The sequence below is a fragment of the Balearica regulorum genome, chromosome 10, assembly GCF_011004875.1.
Source record: "Balearica regulorum gibbericeps isolate bBalReg1 chromosome 10, bBalReg1.pri, whole genome shotgun sequence".
Classification (NCBI taxonomy): Eukaryota; Metazoa; Chordata; class Aves; order Gruiformes; family Gruidae; genus Balearica; species Balearica regulorum.
This window is the reverse complement of record NC_046193.1, coordinates 6,946,122-6,963,455: the sequence shown is the minus strand read 5'-3', so window position 1 is coordinate 6,963,455 and position 17,334 is coordinate 6,946,122. Positions and strand designations below refer to the sequence as shown.

General features: G+C 44.5%; 3 protein-coding genes across 3 annotated transcripts in view; 1 reads left to right on the top strand and 2 right to left on the bottom strand.

Annotated features, from left to right (window-relative positions):
- NT5DC2 (5'-nucleotidase domain containing 2) overlaps window positions 1-7,265 on the bottom strand; it is a 28,728-nt gene extending 21,463 nt beyond the window's left edge. Inside the window, exon 1 of the mRNA XM_075761890.1 lies at window positions 6,853-7,265. Coding sequence (XP_075618005.1) covers window positions 6,853-7,135 — 283 coding nt within the window. The 5' untranslated portion in view covers window positions 7,136-7,265. The remainder of the gene's footprint in view (window positions 1-6,852) is intronic.
- A 173-nt stretch (window positions 7,266-7,438) lies between these two features.
- Window positions 7,439-9,948, top strand: UQCC5 (ubiquinol-cytochrome c reductase complex assembly factor 5). The gene is made up of 3 exons (XM_075761896.1): window positions 7,439-7,591; window positions 7,939-8,109; window positions 9,585-9,948. The coding sequence occupies exons 2-3, from the start codon at window positions 7,959-7,961 to the stop codon at window positions 9,644-9,646; spliced, it is 213 nt and encodes a 70-aa protein (XP_075618011.1). The 5' UTR covers window positions 7,439-7,591; window positions 7,939-7,958; the 3' UTR covers window positions 9,647-9,948.
- A 4,004-nt stretch (window positions 9,949-13,952) lies between these two features.
- PBRM1 (polybromo 1) overlaps window positions 13,953-17,334 on the bottom strand; it is a 66,790-nt gene continuing 63,408 nt past the window's right edge. Inside the window, 1 exon segment of the mRNA XM_075761883.1 lies at window positions 13,953-17,116. Coding sequence (XP_075617998.1) covers window positions 16,944-17,116 — 173 coding nt within the window. The 3' untranslated portion in view covers window positions 13,953-16,943.

Sequence of the window (17,334 nt, the reverse complement as noted above, 5' to 3'; positions counted from 1 at the left end):
GTGCTAACCACTTTCAGAATAAGACTGACCTTTTGTGTCAGTACACAGGTCTCTGGCCTACATAAAGCAAAGCAGACCAGAGATTTTGAAGTGTCAAATTTCTAGCTCACAGCAGCTGCATTTTCAGTAGGCTCACCAATGTGAAAGGTAGCTGTAATGTATCATCAGAAAAACATGCACCCCTCACTTAAAACTTGAGCAAGACAAACAGGCTAAGTCTCCTCTTTGAGAAACTTCAAAGATTACCTCAAATTAGAAATTTTGAGGTTTGCCTTTTGGCATTTTTTGTTTCTCACAGAAGCAGCCAGACTTCACAGAACAATCCTGCAGGTACCAATAGGGCTTATTATTATTATTACTAATCAGCAGGATAAAACAAGGTTTTGTACAAACACCAGCAAAATGTAAAAAAAAAAAACCCAACACATTAAGCTCTGCTCTTGGCACAAGTAATGCAGATAGCAACTAGTTATCTGCTTTCCTCTGATAAACAGCTGTGGAAACAGCTCAGTCCTTGAGTGTGGGTTGTCACTTCAAAACGGTCACTGTTCAAGATTATTGTGAATAACACTTGGCTCCCCAGACCACTGGGAAAACGGGGGTTAAGTGACCTAGCAGCTGAACTACCTGTATATCCTTTTTCAGAGCTAGTCTAGAGAGCCTTAGCTGCACTACAATGGGAGAGACAGGAACAGACCCTCCCCGGGCTTCCCGCTCCAGAGAGCTGTCCATTGCAAGATGAGAAAGAGCAGTAAAAATAGTTCCCCGTAGTAGGTTGCCTAGTCACATCCACACTGGGGGACAGAGAGGGGAAGGAGACATTTCCTCCCCCCTCAAAGACGGGTAATTTTCTCTTTGAATGATAGGAAAAGTGCAGACATTTTCCAGATCCTACACAGCATCAGTGGGTAGGATTTTTTTTGTCCCTTCCTACCTTTACTTTTGGCTTTTAGCAAGAACCCCTGTGCCGGTTCTTTAGTGCTTCCTTGCTATAAAACCAAGTTTCATTTGAATCTAGAACAAAAAAAATATTATTAGAAAGAGATACCAGCCAATAAAGACTTTATTTGGAATGATTACACAATTTAGGTAAAAGTCCGAAGCACATTTGCGAGCAGTAATCCAAAGAGGTGACCAAAGAAATAGAGGTGTCAGATATATCATAATACTTGTATTTCAGGGGACAGAAGCATTACAAAACATACCAACCCCCTCTCTGAGCTCACTTTCCTTTGGCCTTCAAATGCAATTCACCAGATCAACTAGAAAAGAAAGCAGTATTTTAAGGCAGGAGGGCTGACTTACTGGCTACACAGCAAGAACAAGAGCCTTCTTTCAGTGACTGCTGGTGGCAAAGTTCCTGGAAGATGCTGATGAGAGTGGACACAATCAGAGTACTTTCCACTGGGATTTTAAGAGATGGGAAATGTAAATAGGATTCAGATGATCATAACTTTCATCCTCTCATCATAAATGCTCTCTGCACCATAAACAAACAGAGCTCCGCTTCCTGTCCTCACCTCCAGATAACTTGTGGGAAGATCTTCTTCTAAGCATACACTGGGATTTGCAGGGTGTTATGTTTCTTCCTCACCAGGAAAATGACACAACTCTAATCACATCACAGTGCAAATATGCAGTGCTTTCCTCTCCTAATGAAAGCACTTTTTTTAGGGCAAATGCACCCCACTTGTTGCTACCATATCCCTACAGAGAGGTCACTCTTCCAACATTCACCATTTGCTAACAGATTTTTCACAACACATTTTGATAGTCTGAGAGCAGCACAAAATACCATTGCCCAAACTCCGTCTCTCCTTTCACAGAAGACACGAGACCCATCTAGATTCAACGACATACTGCAAAAATACAATAGGAAAAGCTAAGGGAGCGGTATGATTCTGTAAAAGGGTAGTCTGAGATTCGCCAAGCGCATGAAGCAAGTCTTATCTGTGATCAGAAGCATGAGGAGTAACTGTGCCACAGTATATGAAGTATATTTAGACTGAATGAAGTCATACTCCTCTGTGCCAGCCTCAAATGTGCAGAGCCTCTCTGCTCTTCTCTGACAGCCTCCTGCCGAGCTCATTTTACCCCACTCAGACATTTTGTCACTAACACAGCATGTTCTCTCTTACCTCATAAAGACTGAAGAAATATGCATATGCTAGCCAAAATGCTTTGTCACCATTGCCTTACACATCACGTGTTTCCTACGCACACTTTTTGGAGCACCGCAAATCTCCTTGCTGTCTTTCCTATCACACGTCATCATCACCAAACCAAACTTGCAGCAGCTTGTTGACAGCTTGCTTCTTCCACGCTGTCATCCTCGATCTTAAATTTACAGTGTTTTTAAAGTCACTGATCTTCTAGAGAGAAGGAAAAAGCTCTGGGTTTCAGTCCAGAGACTCATGCTGCACGTTTGGTCAGTGTAAATGTCCATTTGCAGCATCCTCCTCAACAGAGCGGTCGGTGTCAGTCTCCTTTTTATGCTCACAGCCCCATCACAGGTTCAAACTGCATCAGGAAAGACAAGTTGGGAGCACACGCAAGATCGGTTTAAATACAAGAGCCCAAACATGCCTGGCTTACTGAGCCAGCTTTCAAGAAGTTTGGGGTTTGGGTTGGTTGGTTTGCTTTGCTTTTTTGTGGGTTTTTTTGTTTTGTTTTCAGGGTGGTTTTTTTTTTTTTTTTTTTTTAAGATAACACCTGGGTGGCTACAAATTGTGAGTGCTTAATTAAATCCTGAGCTGCAGACTTGGGCACTGCTGCTCTGCTGACATTCAGCACGTAATCTGCCAGGGCTCTTTCCCTCAGTTTGCATGGCAATCATGGAGTCAAAACAGACAACACCACCCTCTAGAAGCCCATGAAGATGCCATTTTTCAAGAATGATAGCTTTTGCTTGTCCCCTGTCAAGACACTGAAACAGATTGCTAGACAGATATGATAAATTACAGCAAGAAAAAAAAAAAACCACCAAAAACCACAAAACCCCACCCAAACCAAAATGAAAACCAGTTTTGGTTATTTTAAAAGAATGATAGTCCCAACTACTCTTTCCATCTGGGTCCTAACTGGAAAGGGAGACAATATCACAGTTAGTCACTGTCTACTCAGCGCTTCACCCAGGAAGTATGATCTAAGGGAGATCTGGTGTGCGTACATCTGAGGACAGTGAGGGAAAAACAGCTCTTGCAATAGATACAAACCCCTGGAATCTGCACACTTGCACAATTTGCTCCGGTTTGCAACTCTGACAGTTTTAAGGGAAGTGTCTGCATATCCACGATACATGATGAAACTCAGACAAAGACAGACCACAAGAAAGCATGTTTGATTTTATGCATTTTTTACACTTGGGTGTAAATGCAAGGTAAACACACAACATCTTAATTTTACTACTATGAGGCCCTGAACAGCTGCTTAAATTGGAATGTCTTCATGACAGTACAAGTGCCTCTTCCCAGGCAATAGCCCACATTGTTAGAAAGCAATAACACTCAATCCCCAGCAGGACAGCAGAGATGGAAACAAAAGCAGGTAATTAACTGTGAGCAATGGTTAGAGATGCCAAGACACCATATGGCCCCTTCTGATGTGAAAAACGCTCTGGTCAGGAGGTGCCAAGTACATCCCGTGCTGCTCTGAGCTCCCGGGGGTACCAACAGCATCATGCAGGAAACACTCCTTTTCTCTCAGCCTCAGATCCAGCATGTTAGTGAAGAATAATACATAAAAAGGCAACTCACACCCCTCTCTCACACGCTTTGTACTCCCAGAGGTCCAACACAGCAGACATCTGCACTAATTTCTTTGTAATATTAGCGAGGAAAAGAACGATATTGATATGCCAATGCAATCATGACACAGGGGTGTTGTCTTCTCTCCCATTTCCAAATACAATGGGCACATGTTGCTGACTGTAGCTTGCATTATTTAGAGGCAAAGGTATCTCCTGATCCACACAAACTAAAAAGAGCAAGGACTACCTCTGAGCTACACCCTCAGTGTTATCAATGCCTAACCAAGTTCTTGCTATCTGCAAACTTGTCCCTATTCTCAGTAGTTCTCACATTTAACCACACTCAAGCTTGTCAAGCAGAGGCACGAAGTTAACAGTTATTCTAAAGCTTCCTTAGGAAAGCTGAGTTACTGTAGCCACGATTACAAGTTTGAAAGACCTAGGAAAAAACACACTTGCTTACAGCCAAATCCTCACTCACTTGGCCAGTTCCATTGAGTTTCAGGATTGGATGTTTCCTAGAGTGCAAGACCTCAGACATTCCTTACTGAGAGACTGTATCAGCTTTCCTTGACACTTCAGATGCCAGCAAACCAGAATGCAGCAAGTCTTGCTCAACACCACCCCTCTGACAAATGCAATTATACTTTTCCTTTTCGCAGCGAAAAAAACAACACAGAAAATGGAAGCAGTGTTCTCAAATTCTTACAGGTAATGAAATTCGGTCCCAAGAGTCAAAAGTTCCAAAAGGTAGGAGAGAATAATGAAGAGAATGGCTTCTCTTGAGCTAACTCTAAGGGGAGATTTTACCTCAGAAGCACCTTTTGTGTAGCTATGTTGTGCTGTCATTTGTATCACCACACTCAAGCCTGGCAGAATACAGATGTGTGTTGTTTCTACAAAGTTGAGAACCTCCAATGCCTGGGTTCTGACCACCAAGCCCATACCACCACTGATCTTTACTGCATACAAGCTGTCATCCTGCACATCCTGCCCTGTCCAACTCAGCATGTATCACTGGAATCCCCTCTGTGCAAAACTGCGACATCGCTCCATAAATCAGGTCCTAAGCAAGAGCTGGTTTGAAAACACATAATTCTCCTGGCAAAACAAAAACCTGTTTTCAAAACCAATAGCAACAACTGACAATATAGAACAAAGAACTTCACAAAGGTGGAGTTTCAGAGAAGGAAGGAGAAGGTGGCACAACAGGAGTCTTCTCAAACTCAATGCCAATGAGTACTGAGACATGACAATGTTTTCAAATCCATAACCCAACCAGAGACATTCACTTTTACATTAGAGTTAGAAATCAAGAACAAAGGAACAAACTGATGCCACATTTTGCACGACTCAGTTTAGTCGTCAAAGCAACAATTAAAACCAATTGGAATCCTCTCTATTTATGTCTCTTCTTGACAAGACTTGAGTAACAACACAGTCTTGAAATTTTGGTCTGGGGAGCTATTCTTTAAACAAATGGGGGCCACCTTATTTAACATGTCTAATAGCTTTGTAAAGAGTCTGCTCTGTAACACATGGGCTACTTCACCCAACTTCGTTTTGCATTTAGTCCTGCTGATTAGTTCTCCACCTCAAGTGATAACTGTATCTCTTGCATCCCAACAAAGTGTAACTACATGAATACAAACTTCACAATCTATCACATAGTAAAGTGTGCATTTTCCCAAGGGACCACGACATAGCCATTAACACATCTGCATTCACGGTTTCAATACCACTATGGAAAAGAAAAAAAAAAGTCTTTGAGGATATTAAGGTCCAAACACCATTACAAGTCTTGCGAGCTGGAATTTCTTTCAAGCAGTGGGGCTAAAACCACAAGTCACTCCTAGAGCAGAAACTTAACATGAAGCTACCGTCCTCTATCAGCACCTTGTACTACCTTCAGCAGCTCAGGCAAAGGAGCTCACATCCTGCAAAAGCTGGGATGCAGCAGGCTGAGCACCCAACGGATCAGCGGCCAACTCCTTTACATTTGCGCATCACAAAGGATGTTAGATTTTATGTCAAATCTCATATACTGGAAGGTGGGCGAGGAAGGAATGACAGAAATTGCCAATCTCAGAACAGTAAGACGGTTCTTCCAGGTGGCTGGCTGCCTTCCTTCTCCGAGCCCTTAGTTAAACGAAAGCAAACGGAGAGCTATTTAACAGCAGACACAAAGTCACACTTCCTAGTGCAAGCACTCTACAGTGCCTACCTTCAACATTCCAAGAATCAAGAAACCAGCAAGAAAAACCTCCCGGGCCTTATGCCACAAAAGGTATTCTTTCACACTTTTAGGAAAGTTTAATACAGTGGAGATCTGCTGCTGCCAAAAAGACCACAATCCTGTTTTACGCATGGACAGATTTGGTGAACGGTGTGAGTTTTCTCCTCCCTTAGCAAGATGTCAATGTACCTGACAGAGCCAGGTAACTTCTTGGCCAGAGGAGCAAAACCACGCACGCACACACCCACGAGTAAAAGGTGTTTCGCATCTGTAACACAAACTAAGCTCAAGATCAGGAGACATCCTAGTAGCTTTAACATCAGTCTTCTCCACGCTCACCCTTGTGCCAACAGCGAGTTACAAGTTGGAGCTGGGACTCCTCACCACTTCAGTCAACATCGTTGTCTATTTGTCCTAGTTTAACCACACTTCCATATGCCAACCAGTGGCAAGTTAGAGAAAAATGCAACAAGCCCATCATTTAGACCATTCACCACAACGATATCCATGTTAGGGAGGCCAGTTGTGAAGAACCGGACACGTTCTATGTGTCCTGAAATGCTGAGACCAGCCGAGGGATGTTCACAGAAGGAAGCCCACGATGAGGAGAGGAAGATGAAGGACAGATTTCAATAGAAATAAAACCGTCCCAGAGAGCCCCAGGGCGATGGAGACGTGCAGATGGCATCGTCGGGGAGAAGGCTTCTAACCCCGGCAGCTGCAGAGCAATGGGCACATCCCCAGTTCTGCAGCACTGCGAAAGGCACCAAGATGCAAAGAGAGGAAAAAAAGGAGAAAAAAAAATGAAAAAGAAAAAGCCCAATCCCGGCAGGACGTGGCAGTCCCAGCGCCCGGAGGCGGCCCTTACCGTAGACCAGCTTTTTCATCTCGTGGTACCTGGCCCACAAATAGGTCTTGGTGTCGGCTCCCTCGGCCGGGAGCGGCTGGCTGCTCGCGGCGGGGCCGGGATCGGCTCCGCGCCGGGCTCTGCCGGGGGCCGCCGGGTGGTGGTCCCTGGGCTGCCCGTGGCCGCCGTCCCCGGGGCACTGGCTGGCTTTGGGGCGGCAGCTCTGGCAGGAGACGGCCACGGCGAGGAGCCGGGGGGCCGCGCCGCTGCCCCTCCTCAGCACCGACATGCCCAGCGCCGCCATCGTCCGGCCGGACGCTGCAGCCTCGGGGCAGCCCGCACACGGCCGGGACTGGCTCCGCTCCGCTCCCGGTCGCCCCGGCCCGCGGCGGCACCCGCCGGGCGACCAATCCCCGCCGCGCGGTGCGAGGGGGGCCGGGCCGCGCCGAGCCGCCGCCACGCCTCGCCCCGAGGGGGCCGGCGCTCAGCGGCCGCCGCAGAGAAGCGCTGAGGGCGGCGGGGGCCCGGGCGGGCTCTGCTTGCCGCGCTCCGGCCCCTGAGGCGGGGACAGCGGCGGGGGGGGGAGGGCAGTGGGGGAAGGGGGGGGTGGCCGTCCCTCACCTCAGCCCCGCCTTCGCTCCCGCCTTCGGCCCCGCCCCGCCCAATCAGACGAGGCGAACCGCCCGGGGCCGGGGTCACGTGGGTGTGGACCACGTCCTTCCGTTCGGCCGCTTCCAGGGCCCGGGAGCCTGCGTTGGAGGTGAGGGGCGCGCGGCACGCGGTCGTGCGCCAGGCGCCGCGCTGATTGGCTGCGCGCGCCCGCCGGGCTGGGGAGGGGGCGGAGGAGGGGGCCGAGGGACCGCCATGGCCGCTGAGGGGAGGCTGGGCCCAGGCTTGGGCCCGGGCCGCTCGCTGCTCGCCCCTCCGCCAGCCAAACCGGGGAGGTGGGGGACTGCGGCCCCGCGCCTGGGTCTCTCCCACGGCGGGCGTGGAGGGCTTAGCCTCCCGGCGGCAGCCCCGCGTAGGCGGTGGGGGGCCGTTGTACGCCTCGTTCCGCCTCTCACACGCCTCCCCCCCGTTTTCTTCTTTATACGTGAACTGCTGCAGGCGCCCATCCCGCCCCGGCCATGCTGGTGAGCAAGAGGATGAAGCGCCTCTTGCAGCTGGTGCCTGGGAAGCAGCGCTTCGGCGTTTACAGGTTCCTGCCCTTCTTCTTCCTCCTCGGGGGAGCGATGGAGTGGTTCATGATTAACGTCCGCATTGGCAAGGAGACCTTTTGTAAGTGGGGGCCGCGCCGCAGCGGCTGATCCCCGGCGGGGGGGGACGCAGCCCCCGCTGAGTCACCGCTGCCCCCCCCAGCACCCCAGCGGCCCCGGAGCAGCCCCCGCTCCGGCCCGGTACCGTGTGCCACGGCACCTGCTGGTGGTGAACACAAGGGAGGCGGTTCCCCCTAACGAGAAGTTGGCAGGGTCTGATGGTGCGGTGCGCGCCCGGAGAGCGTTAAAGATCATCAGCGAGGCAAGCGCTGCTCTCCTTAGTGCAGGATGTGGCGCTCCAGATTCTGCCTCCCTAGCAGAAGACACTGGGCAAAACAGCCCCCCCCCCCCCCCCCCAAAGGCTTTAGAATATTAATTAGATTTTTTTACATTGAAAAAGATCACCGCGGTTTTCAGAATTTAGGTGTGGGTTCATCTGAAATGTGACTTTTTTGATTGAAAAAATATGAAAATGAGCCATGAGAACTTAACTAATGGCACTTAATTTCTAGAAGTTAAAGCATTTAGTTTTAATGTGGCATTCTTCTGTTTAAGAAACCTTGCTAGAAAATTTTGTGTACTTCAGAAAAAGGATCAGCTCTAATATATATGAACATTTCATTTTCATGGGAAATCGAGTTGAGTCTCCTGCAGAATAAAACAGCTTGATACAATTTCCATAGTTGACAAACTCACTGCAAACAAAATTGCTTCTTTGCTCACTTCTGAAGGACTGGGTTTGTGGTGATTTTTCAGTTTAATATTTCTGAGGCATACCTATATAGTAATAAAGTCAGGTTAGAAACTAAAGCACAACATCTGTATAGCAGCTGTTATTTCAGTTTCAGCCTTGTTTTCCTGAAACAAAAAAGCTACACCTAAATGATACTTCAGTAATAATAATTGTGCAGTTTAGCCTTATTACTGCTCCATAATCCGTGCAAAGTGACAATACACAAGATGGATAACCTCTCTTTTTTTTTGTCAGTGAGAGATTTTATTTGGTGATGGATATTTAGGGGTGATCAGGGTGAGGGGAGGCAGGAAGAATGACTAGGAAGACTATGAAGGTGGGTATATTCCTGTGGCTTTTTTAGTTTAGAAAAAAACAACCAACCCTAAAAATACTGAAGCCATGCTGGCAGTTCTCAAGCATTGACTTTGTGCCCATAATTTCATTTCCCTTTGGCTTCAGCTAGTTTGGGCATTTGTATTTTTAATTACCCTCATGGGAAAGTAGACGAGAAATGACTGTATCACACTGGAAATTTAGTTTTCCTATAAAAACACTTCATCAGGACTGATGGGAATAACTTTAGCTTGGATGGGAGGGAGAACATGAGCTATTTTTAAGTGGTAATAACAATTTGTGTTGGCTTGAATTTTCAGTTGCCTGTTAGTCAGTGTCTGCAAGAAAAAATTGAGATGACAGGCTTCATAGGTTTAATACTATCTTGCACTTGGAAGGCGCTAATATAAAAAATTTTTTTCTGGCAGATGACGTTTACCGTAGGAAACGATCTGAAAGACAGTACGAGGCAAGGATGGAAAAAAATTAATTTTAGCTGAAACGTTTCAAGGGGAAGGTCCTGAATGCTTCGACTGTATTAATACCAAAGAAGCATTACTGCCACGTTGATGGTAGGGGAAGATTTTGTCTCTGTAAGATGAACTGTAATCCACAAGTTTGTGTAGTACACTCTCAGATGGTTTTGGCGGTTTTATTTTTCTTCCATTTACTTCATATCTTTAATATTTTGTATTTGAGCCAAATACAATAGTGAAAAGTTCATTGTGTTTAGGCCTCTGCCACTTATTTAATGTTTTAGTACTTTTAAATAAACTAAACTGAGTACACAGATTCTGGCTGCAGCTTTTCTTTGCTTGATGGGACACTGTTCTTGTGACAAGACCAACAAAAGTGATACATATTGTATACATAATATCTCAGCACAATGGAAATAATTTTTAGTTAGTTTCCTTTGCACCGATAGAAACTGCTCTGGCATCTGATTTGTTTTCTTTCCAATGCGGCATAACTTTAACTAGATAAAAAGAGGACAGACTTACTGCTCAGTGTTTACTCAGCTCACACTGTTTGGAAAGTCATCCGTGCATTCAGGCTCCACTGCCTACTTGTGCTGTAATACCCGTTGTTGCTACTTTACAATGAATTGAGCTGAGGGATTTGTGGGAAAAGTCTGATGCATTTACCTGGTAACAGGCACAAGTTGAGAGGAATGTGCAATAGCAGACCCTATGCAGTGGGGTAACTGGTGTGGTACTATCAGTGAGGACTGGATATTAATGTCATTGTTTTGTTGGTATGTGTATATGCTGAGGGTTCCACAAAGGAGCCAATTCTTCCACAGAAGTAACTTTTCACCAACTAAAAAGAGACACTGGCTGTTTTGAAGGCGTTGCAGTGCAGGTACTCGACTTGCAAGCAGAGGGTAACAGCTGTACTCTGTGTTGTGTCTTCCAAGAACTTGATCTGGAGGACGAGTTGTGTTTTCAGGAATAAAAAAAATCAACAGAGAATTAAAGATGTGACCATGCCATTGCCTGTTTTGACTGGACAGCAAATGAATTATGTGGGGAAAACCTTTATTTCAGAAGTAATAAGAACCTAGATTTTGACTTTGGTTCCAAGGCAGAGCCCAAGTTCCAAAACTCATGCAGAAGCTTCTTTTTGCAGTCATAGATCATTGTGTTGAAGTACATCCTGACTGTAGCAATACGTTAAAAAATACAGCATTAATAAAAAGCCAGATTTTGAAAACTGGCAAGCTTTAGCTCCATCTGCCTTTACTTGTTGAGCCTTTTGGAACTCTCTCCTGCCAATGCTTGTTGAAGTTTGAATTAAGTTTTTCAATATTTTTATTTTTTTAAGAAGGAGCCCTGTGCCCTAGTTATTTCTCAGTACTTGGGAGCCTGATGTGAAAACTTCCTGTGGCTTCCCTTAGCACTCCTAGAATAGTAGCAGAGTGTTTCACAGACATCAGTGAGTCAAGGTCCGATTTTTCACTTCAGAGCTCTTATTTTGCATTACTGTTACCCATTTGCAGCTGAGAGCACCAGGCATGTCTGGAAGGTAATTTAGGTGTCGCCAGCTAGGTCAACAGAAAGTGAGACAGGCTGCAGTCACTCAGAAGCTTGGTGTCAGGGAGTTCTGCATCTCTGGTCTTTGTGACCAGTGCAGGAATTAAATCCTTCTCTGAGTTGGCATCATGCTATTTCAGGCAACACAAATCTGTTACAACAGAAGACAAAGCTTGGCGTTTAGAAATCTGAACTGAATTCTTGATTCCGCAACATGTTTGTTAGTGCTGATCCTTCTGCATTCTTCGATTGTGCCAGTCTCTCACTAGCGCTGGAAGTAAGAGTTGCTGGAAGGCCCCAGTGCCCAGCCCCTTCCAGCACCAGGCACACTTGGAGATTTAGCATCAATTTTACTGTACACCCAGTCTTCAACAGCCAAGGTCTTCATTTGGTTTCTCAGCTTTAACCCTGCTGACTCCCAGTTCTATGATTTCTGCCTTCCCCAGCAATCTCCCATCTTCCTTCTGGCTCGCATCTCCCCATTTCCTTCCTGTCCTCCAGCTTCCCTCCCACCCATCTGCTGTGGCAGTGCGCAACAGGGAGGAAGCGAGAACTCTCCTTGGGCTTGGAGCTCATGCCAGCACTGGGAATGCACCGCTGCTTCTGTTACGCACTGCGGGAACAAGCCAGGAACACAGCTTTCAGTTTAAGTGCTGCTGAGCCCCTGCCAGTTCTGGGGTTGAGTGTGTCCATTCTTTCTTCAGGGAGGTCAGCTGGTGTCAGCCCAGAATGCAGTTCAGCATCTAAGAACAGCGGCCTCGTGCGTTCACTTTGCAGCAGCCACAGCAGGAGAATTAGCAATGCATTTCTGCTGAAAGCGTTCCAAATTATAGAAGTCAGGTCAATATAGAGATCAAGCATGGGCAAAGCTGCAGCACTAAATAGTCACCTGCAAACAAACGGTGATACTTAGGTATGAGCAATGCTGCTCACCACCCCACTATTAGAGAGGGGACAGTTTCACCACTGATTCAGAATGATTTTGTACAAAGAACGGGATCGTTTCCCTGCTCTTGTGCACCCAAGGGTGCTGCCTGCTGAAAGACCTGTGGCAAGCCAGGGAAGTACTGAAGAGACATTCTGGTGAAGGAAGCGTGTGTGTATGCCCAGCCTGTACTCCTTCCTTGCACAGGGGTTTAGCAGAGTTTTGTCCCAGCTTTTCAAGGGCAGGAAAAGGAAAAAAATAGTTACCTGTTATGTACTGGTGAACTCTTACCTCAAGCAAAACTTTTACTATCTTCAGTGGAGTCGAGCTTTCACTTTGGACTTCATACAGAGATACCAAACTGTACCTGCGCTCTGGTTACAGCCAGCCTCAGATACTTCCAAGAAAGGTGCTAAAACTTACAACAGGCACCAGTGGGATGATTGGTCCCAAGGAATTTCCTGAAGTTGTCACTGGATGTTGGTGCTTGGCACAAAGCGTGAAGATTAATTACAGTCCTCCCCAAAAATCATCCAATGGAAACTGAATTTGGACACTCCCTGCAGAGCACAGCTACACAGACTTCATGAAGGACCGACCATCCTTCACCATTCTTGTCTGAGGCTGAGCCACACCAGTTACTTGTGCTGCCATGTAATTCAGTGCGTTCTCCTCCGCTGCTTTTCCCATCTCTCCTGCTGCCTCCTTTAACAGATGACAATCTGCACGGCCAGACTTCTGCACTGGATTTCTGATCCCTCTTGGCACAGGAAGGACCAACCGTAGGAGACCACCGTGTCTCCGAGGCCTGACCGAGACTGGGAATCTCTTTATCCAGGATCACCAGATCCTACTGCACTGCAGCAGCTGTTGTGTCGTTTCTTTGTAGGATGGACGAAATAGACTTGCTAGAAAATGCAGTCAGCAAAAGGAATATGAGGTTTATTTTATTAATCAGAAAATTTCACATATATCAACGAATCAGATCCCATTTCTTGATGTTCAGAGTACCCAGCCATTTTGAAGCACCGCTCCAAATTGGCTCTCATTTGCAGCCGAGAGGGGGCTACGTACATCTATGGATGATCTTCAGTATCTCCAACTGAGCAAACACAATGTGGAGGATGATTAGAATTAGTCTCCTCTGCGCAACTGCATCATCAGATTTTAGAAAGGTGGAAGTTCTGTAAAGCTGGCCGCCTGCATGAGAGGCAGCGTTTATCTCCTGGATTGGAGACACGAATGCATGTTAATTAAATATAATGCTATCTGTTCTGGTGGTTTAAATAGCTTTTTGTAAATTTTACGTCAGAGGCACCTTGAGACTTGGGAGGTTGCCATCACTTAATTTTACTTGCAGTTTGTGGTATTAAAGAAAATTTCTGTTCTGGTTTCTAACTTTATTGTTTAAAAGAGGCTTTTTCCATATTACTGTTCTAATTTCCTTTATTACACAGCTACATAAAAGAGTCCTGAACCAGGTTAGCTTCCAGTAGGAAATTAAGGCTTGCTGTTTATTTTCAAGGCAATTAATGTGGGGGCATCTGGGACTGACTGAATCTTATCATCCCCACTCAGCTTGCTCCGAATGTGTCACGTTTTTCAAGGTTTACTGTTCATGCTCCTTTTCAAGCTCAATTTTCAACCACATTTTTCAGCATCACTGTTCTTATCACCTACCAGGCATGTCTTGCAATACACAGGACAATATAAAAAGGATTCTTTACCCACACACAAGTGCGCACGTACCAAGGACTTGATAAAATCCAGATCAGCAACAGCCAAAATTACTTGAAATAAAATCCTATCAAAATTCTTGATGGGACACTCAAACCTGGTTAATCCAAAACACTTTGCAAACTATTTTTATTCAAATTAAAAAGACTCAGGTAAACAAAGTGATGGTACATACATGTTATACACCTGGTTAGCAGCTTAACCTTCAGGAGTACAAGATCTAATGAAAAGCCAAGCATGGATTAACCAGGTCCAAAAACATATGCTGAAGAAAAGTCACCAACATCAACGCTTTGAATTTTTACACAAACAGTAAATTTTCTCATGGAAGGGAAAGACTAAGGAAGAGAACAAATAATTATTAGTCATCTCCAAGTGGTTTATGAAAATACCGGTCCTACATTAATCTATTTTCCACTCTCACAGAAGCCAACCATTTCCCATACATACTTTTATTTTAATATGAAAGTTTTGTTTATGCCAGTACAATGAATGGCAGTGGAAAACAAATGAGGGGTTCAAACACCCACAAAGAGAGAGAAAAAGAGACAGACAGACATGTCTTTTTTTTTTTTTTTTTTTAACCAGAATCAGAAAACAGTTTCTTTTGCTGGTTTTGAATTCTAGACCGTAGCCATTATATCCTAAATTTTACTGCGATTGACTGAAATGCCTCCAATATAGAGAGACATGATTTTGAAATAAATAAACAAAGCTTAAAATAATTGATCAGGGCCAGCCCAGTGGCTTAGCGGTAGTGCTCTGCACTGCCTTGCGGGAGGACCCAGGTTATGTTTGCACTTCCAATCTCTTGCTCCTGGGCCGGAAAGAGCAGTGAAAGTAGGGCTTCAGCTGCTCGGGCAGGAGAGAGCCAGTGCTGCAAGTCTGCTCATCTCTGACCTTCAGATAAATTAAACATCTGAGTTATACAGGCTCCAAAGGGAGTCCCATCCAGTCCTCAAAAGAAAATAAATAAAACAATAACTTAACTAAAATCCATCCCAGGTTCTTTGGTGTAATTTTTGTTAATGCTGAGAAGTAGGAGAATCTGGTGGTCTATTAGTACAATCCATGATAGTTCCAAATACTCAAAAATGAGGATTTGCTGCCTGATTCGCTTCAACGTCCCATCTTTGTGGCTAAAAATTGCAAAGCCTATGGTAATTTAAACACATTTCAAGATGATACTGTATATATGGGGGGTGGTACAAGACTATTCAGTTTCTACTTTGTTAAATAAACTTGGTCATTTACAAAGGCCAGTAGAGAATTTCCGTACCATGGGTATGCTACTTGTAGAGTTCAAAATTGTAATTTTCTTATGTTGCTTAGCTCCATTTTCTTCACGCCCATTGCACATCTGACCTAAACTGTCCTTAAGTGCCTATTTGTAAGTACATGGTTTTCTGTGCAATGACTGGAGGATTGCAACAGGAGAGGGAGAGTAATTAGCCAGTAAAATTAAGTAACAGTTTATACTTGCACATGTCGCTTTCCCTCATCAATATTAATTACATCAGCGAAACAGAACCCAAGATATCCAGTACTTGAAGAAAAGTATTTAACCTTCTGCCAAATGTACTCAAATAAAAATGTTCTGTACGATTAGACTTTAAAAAACATTTCCACATGATGAATGTCTCCACTAGTAAGATGAAAGTGTATCAGTAAATCAGTTATTTTGGACTGAGCTGCAGTGACCATGTTCCTGCCAACATTTTTTTCAAATTAATATTGTTTTCCCAGTTACTTAATGCAATCCAGAAGTATTAATTCTTTTTCTAAAATTAAGTACACGGAAGGATTTACCTTTAAACAAATAGTTTTGCAGTCCAAAAGGTTGGTTAGTTACAAAGACAGGTAAGTCTTTAGCAGAAGGAAGTCACAACCTTGAAATTTGGCAAGAGTCTATACCTACCTTACTTAGCTAACAAAAAAACCAAAACAACAAAAAAAACCCCAAACCCTCTGAAGACTGCAATGCAAGAACTCTATCTCTCCAACGTACTAGGTATGCTGAACTTAGACACATCATACAGTAGTATTTTACTTTAAAGTGTCAAATTTCTCAAATTTTGCATTGCAAAACTTTCTTTAAGGTGAATCAATACACTTAAAGAAAGCATACAAAAATGCCTTACAATGCCCAGTCATTAACAGAATATGTGCGAATTTGAAAACATCACGGTACTTCGCTACCAAAACAACTCAACTTTCCATTTCCTCTAACTTACCTTCCGAGACCTCAACTGGTTCCAAGTTCTGCGCACCTTCCTCACATGCAGATGGAATTGCTTAGGGAGGAAGCTTCCCCTTCCCACTCCTCGGTGTTAGGGACATCACAGAACCCCCAAAGCAGGTCATGGTAGATGAAACATTTCACCTTCTAAGGGCATGCCAGCACGCGTATTCTGTTACTGATTTAGGATCACAATGGCCTTGGCTACACAGTTAAGTAGCTGGACAGGACTGGACAACATTAGTGGTCAAGACAGCCTTGTCCTGTCCGCACTAGCGCTTCCATGATTGCTGTGGCCCACTCAGCTGCCTTGGTATTGACTTGAAATGTCATTTTTCCCTAGCATCAATGCACATCTTACCTTCAGCTTCTGTTAAGAGATCCTCCCTGTTCACATCCAAGCGAGATTTCTGCTGGAAGTGGCTAGCACACACAAGCACATGTACACACATTCTTCTAAGATGTAAACTATGACTAATTTCACATTCCATTGTACCAATCTGTAAATACTTTGTTTTCTTTTTTCTTCTTTTATATAAAAACAATGGCATCAGATTCTCAGCAATAAAGTATAAGAAAGATGAATCCTTGACTACACTTAACCAATTATGAAATCGCCTTTCAAACAAAGGAAACATATGCAAAAATCCGTGTATTTGATAAAGTCAACTTAATATAACAAAAAGTGAAATATGCTTATTAAAAGTGTCCTTATATAAAAATGGTCTTGCAATGTACAGTAAAATGCAATACAAATTATTGTTGGTTATCTCTCCCCACCCAGTAACTAAAACAGCTATTGTTCCACAAAACTCCTTATATGCCGGTATCAAAGAAAGAAGCAATTATGTGACTAAACATTTTCTATGTTGTATGCCTGACGGATATTAAGGGTGTCTCGTAGCATCAAGTCTCGCAGACGCCATAATGCATCAGCCATTGTGGTATGAGCCCCTTTACTTTTCAACCAGTGTGAAGGGAGTCGACTCTCTTGTTCTTTTGATAGGTGGACATCTCGTCTTCGTGCTGGAAGGTCAAGAAACGGTCCAATTACCTACTGGCTTTGATATTCACCACAATTTTTCCAGAAAAAGGCAAATATAATTCTATAGTATAACTTTTACCCCTAATTCGTGAGCCCATGCAATTGATTCTTAGATTTATACATCAATGGAATTAACCTGCTGATAACACATATATTCCCAGTCTGTTGATTTGTTTTTAACAATTACTTGTGTGCGTGC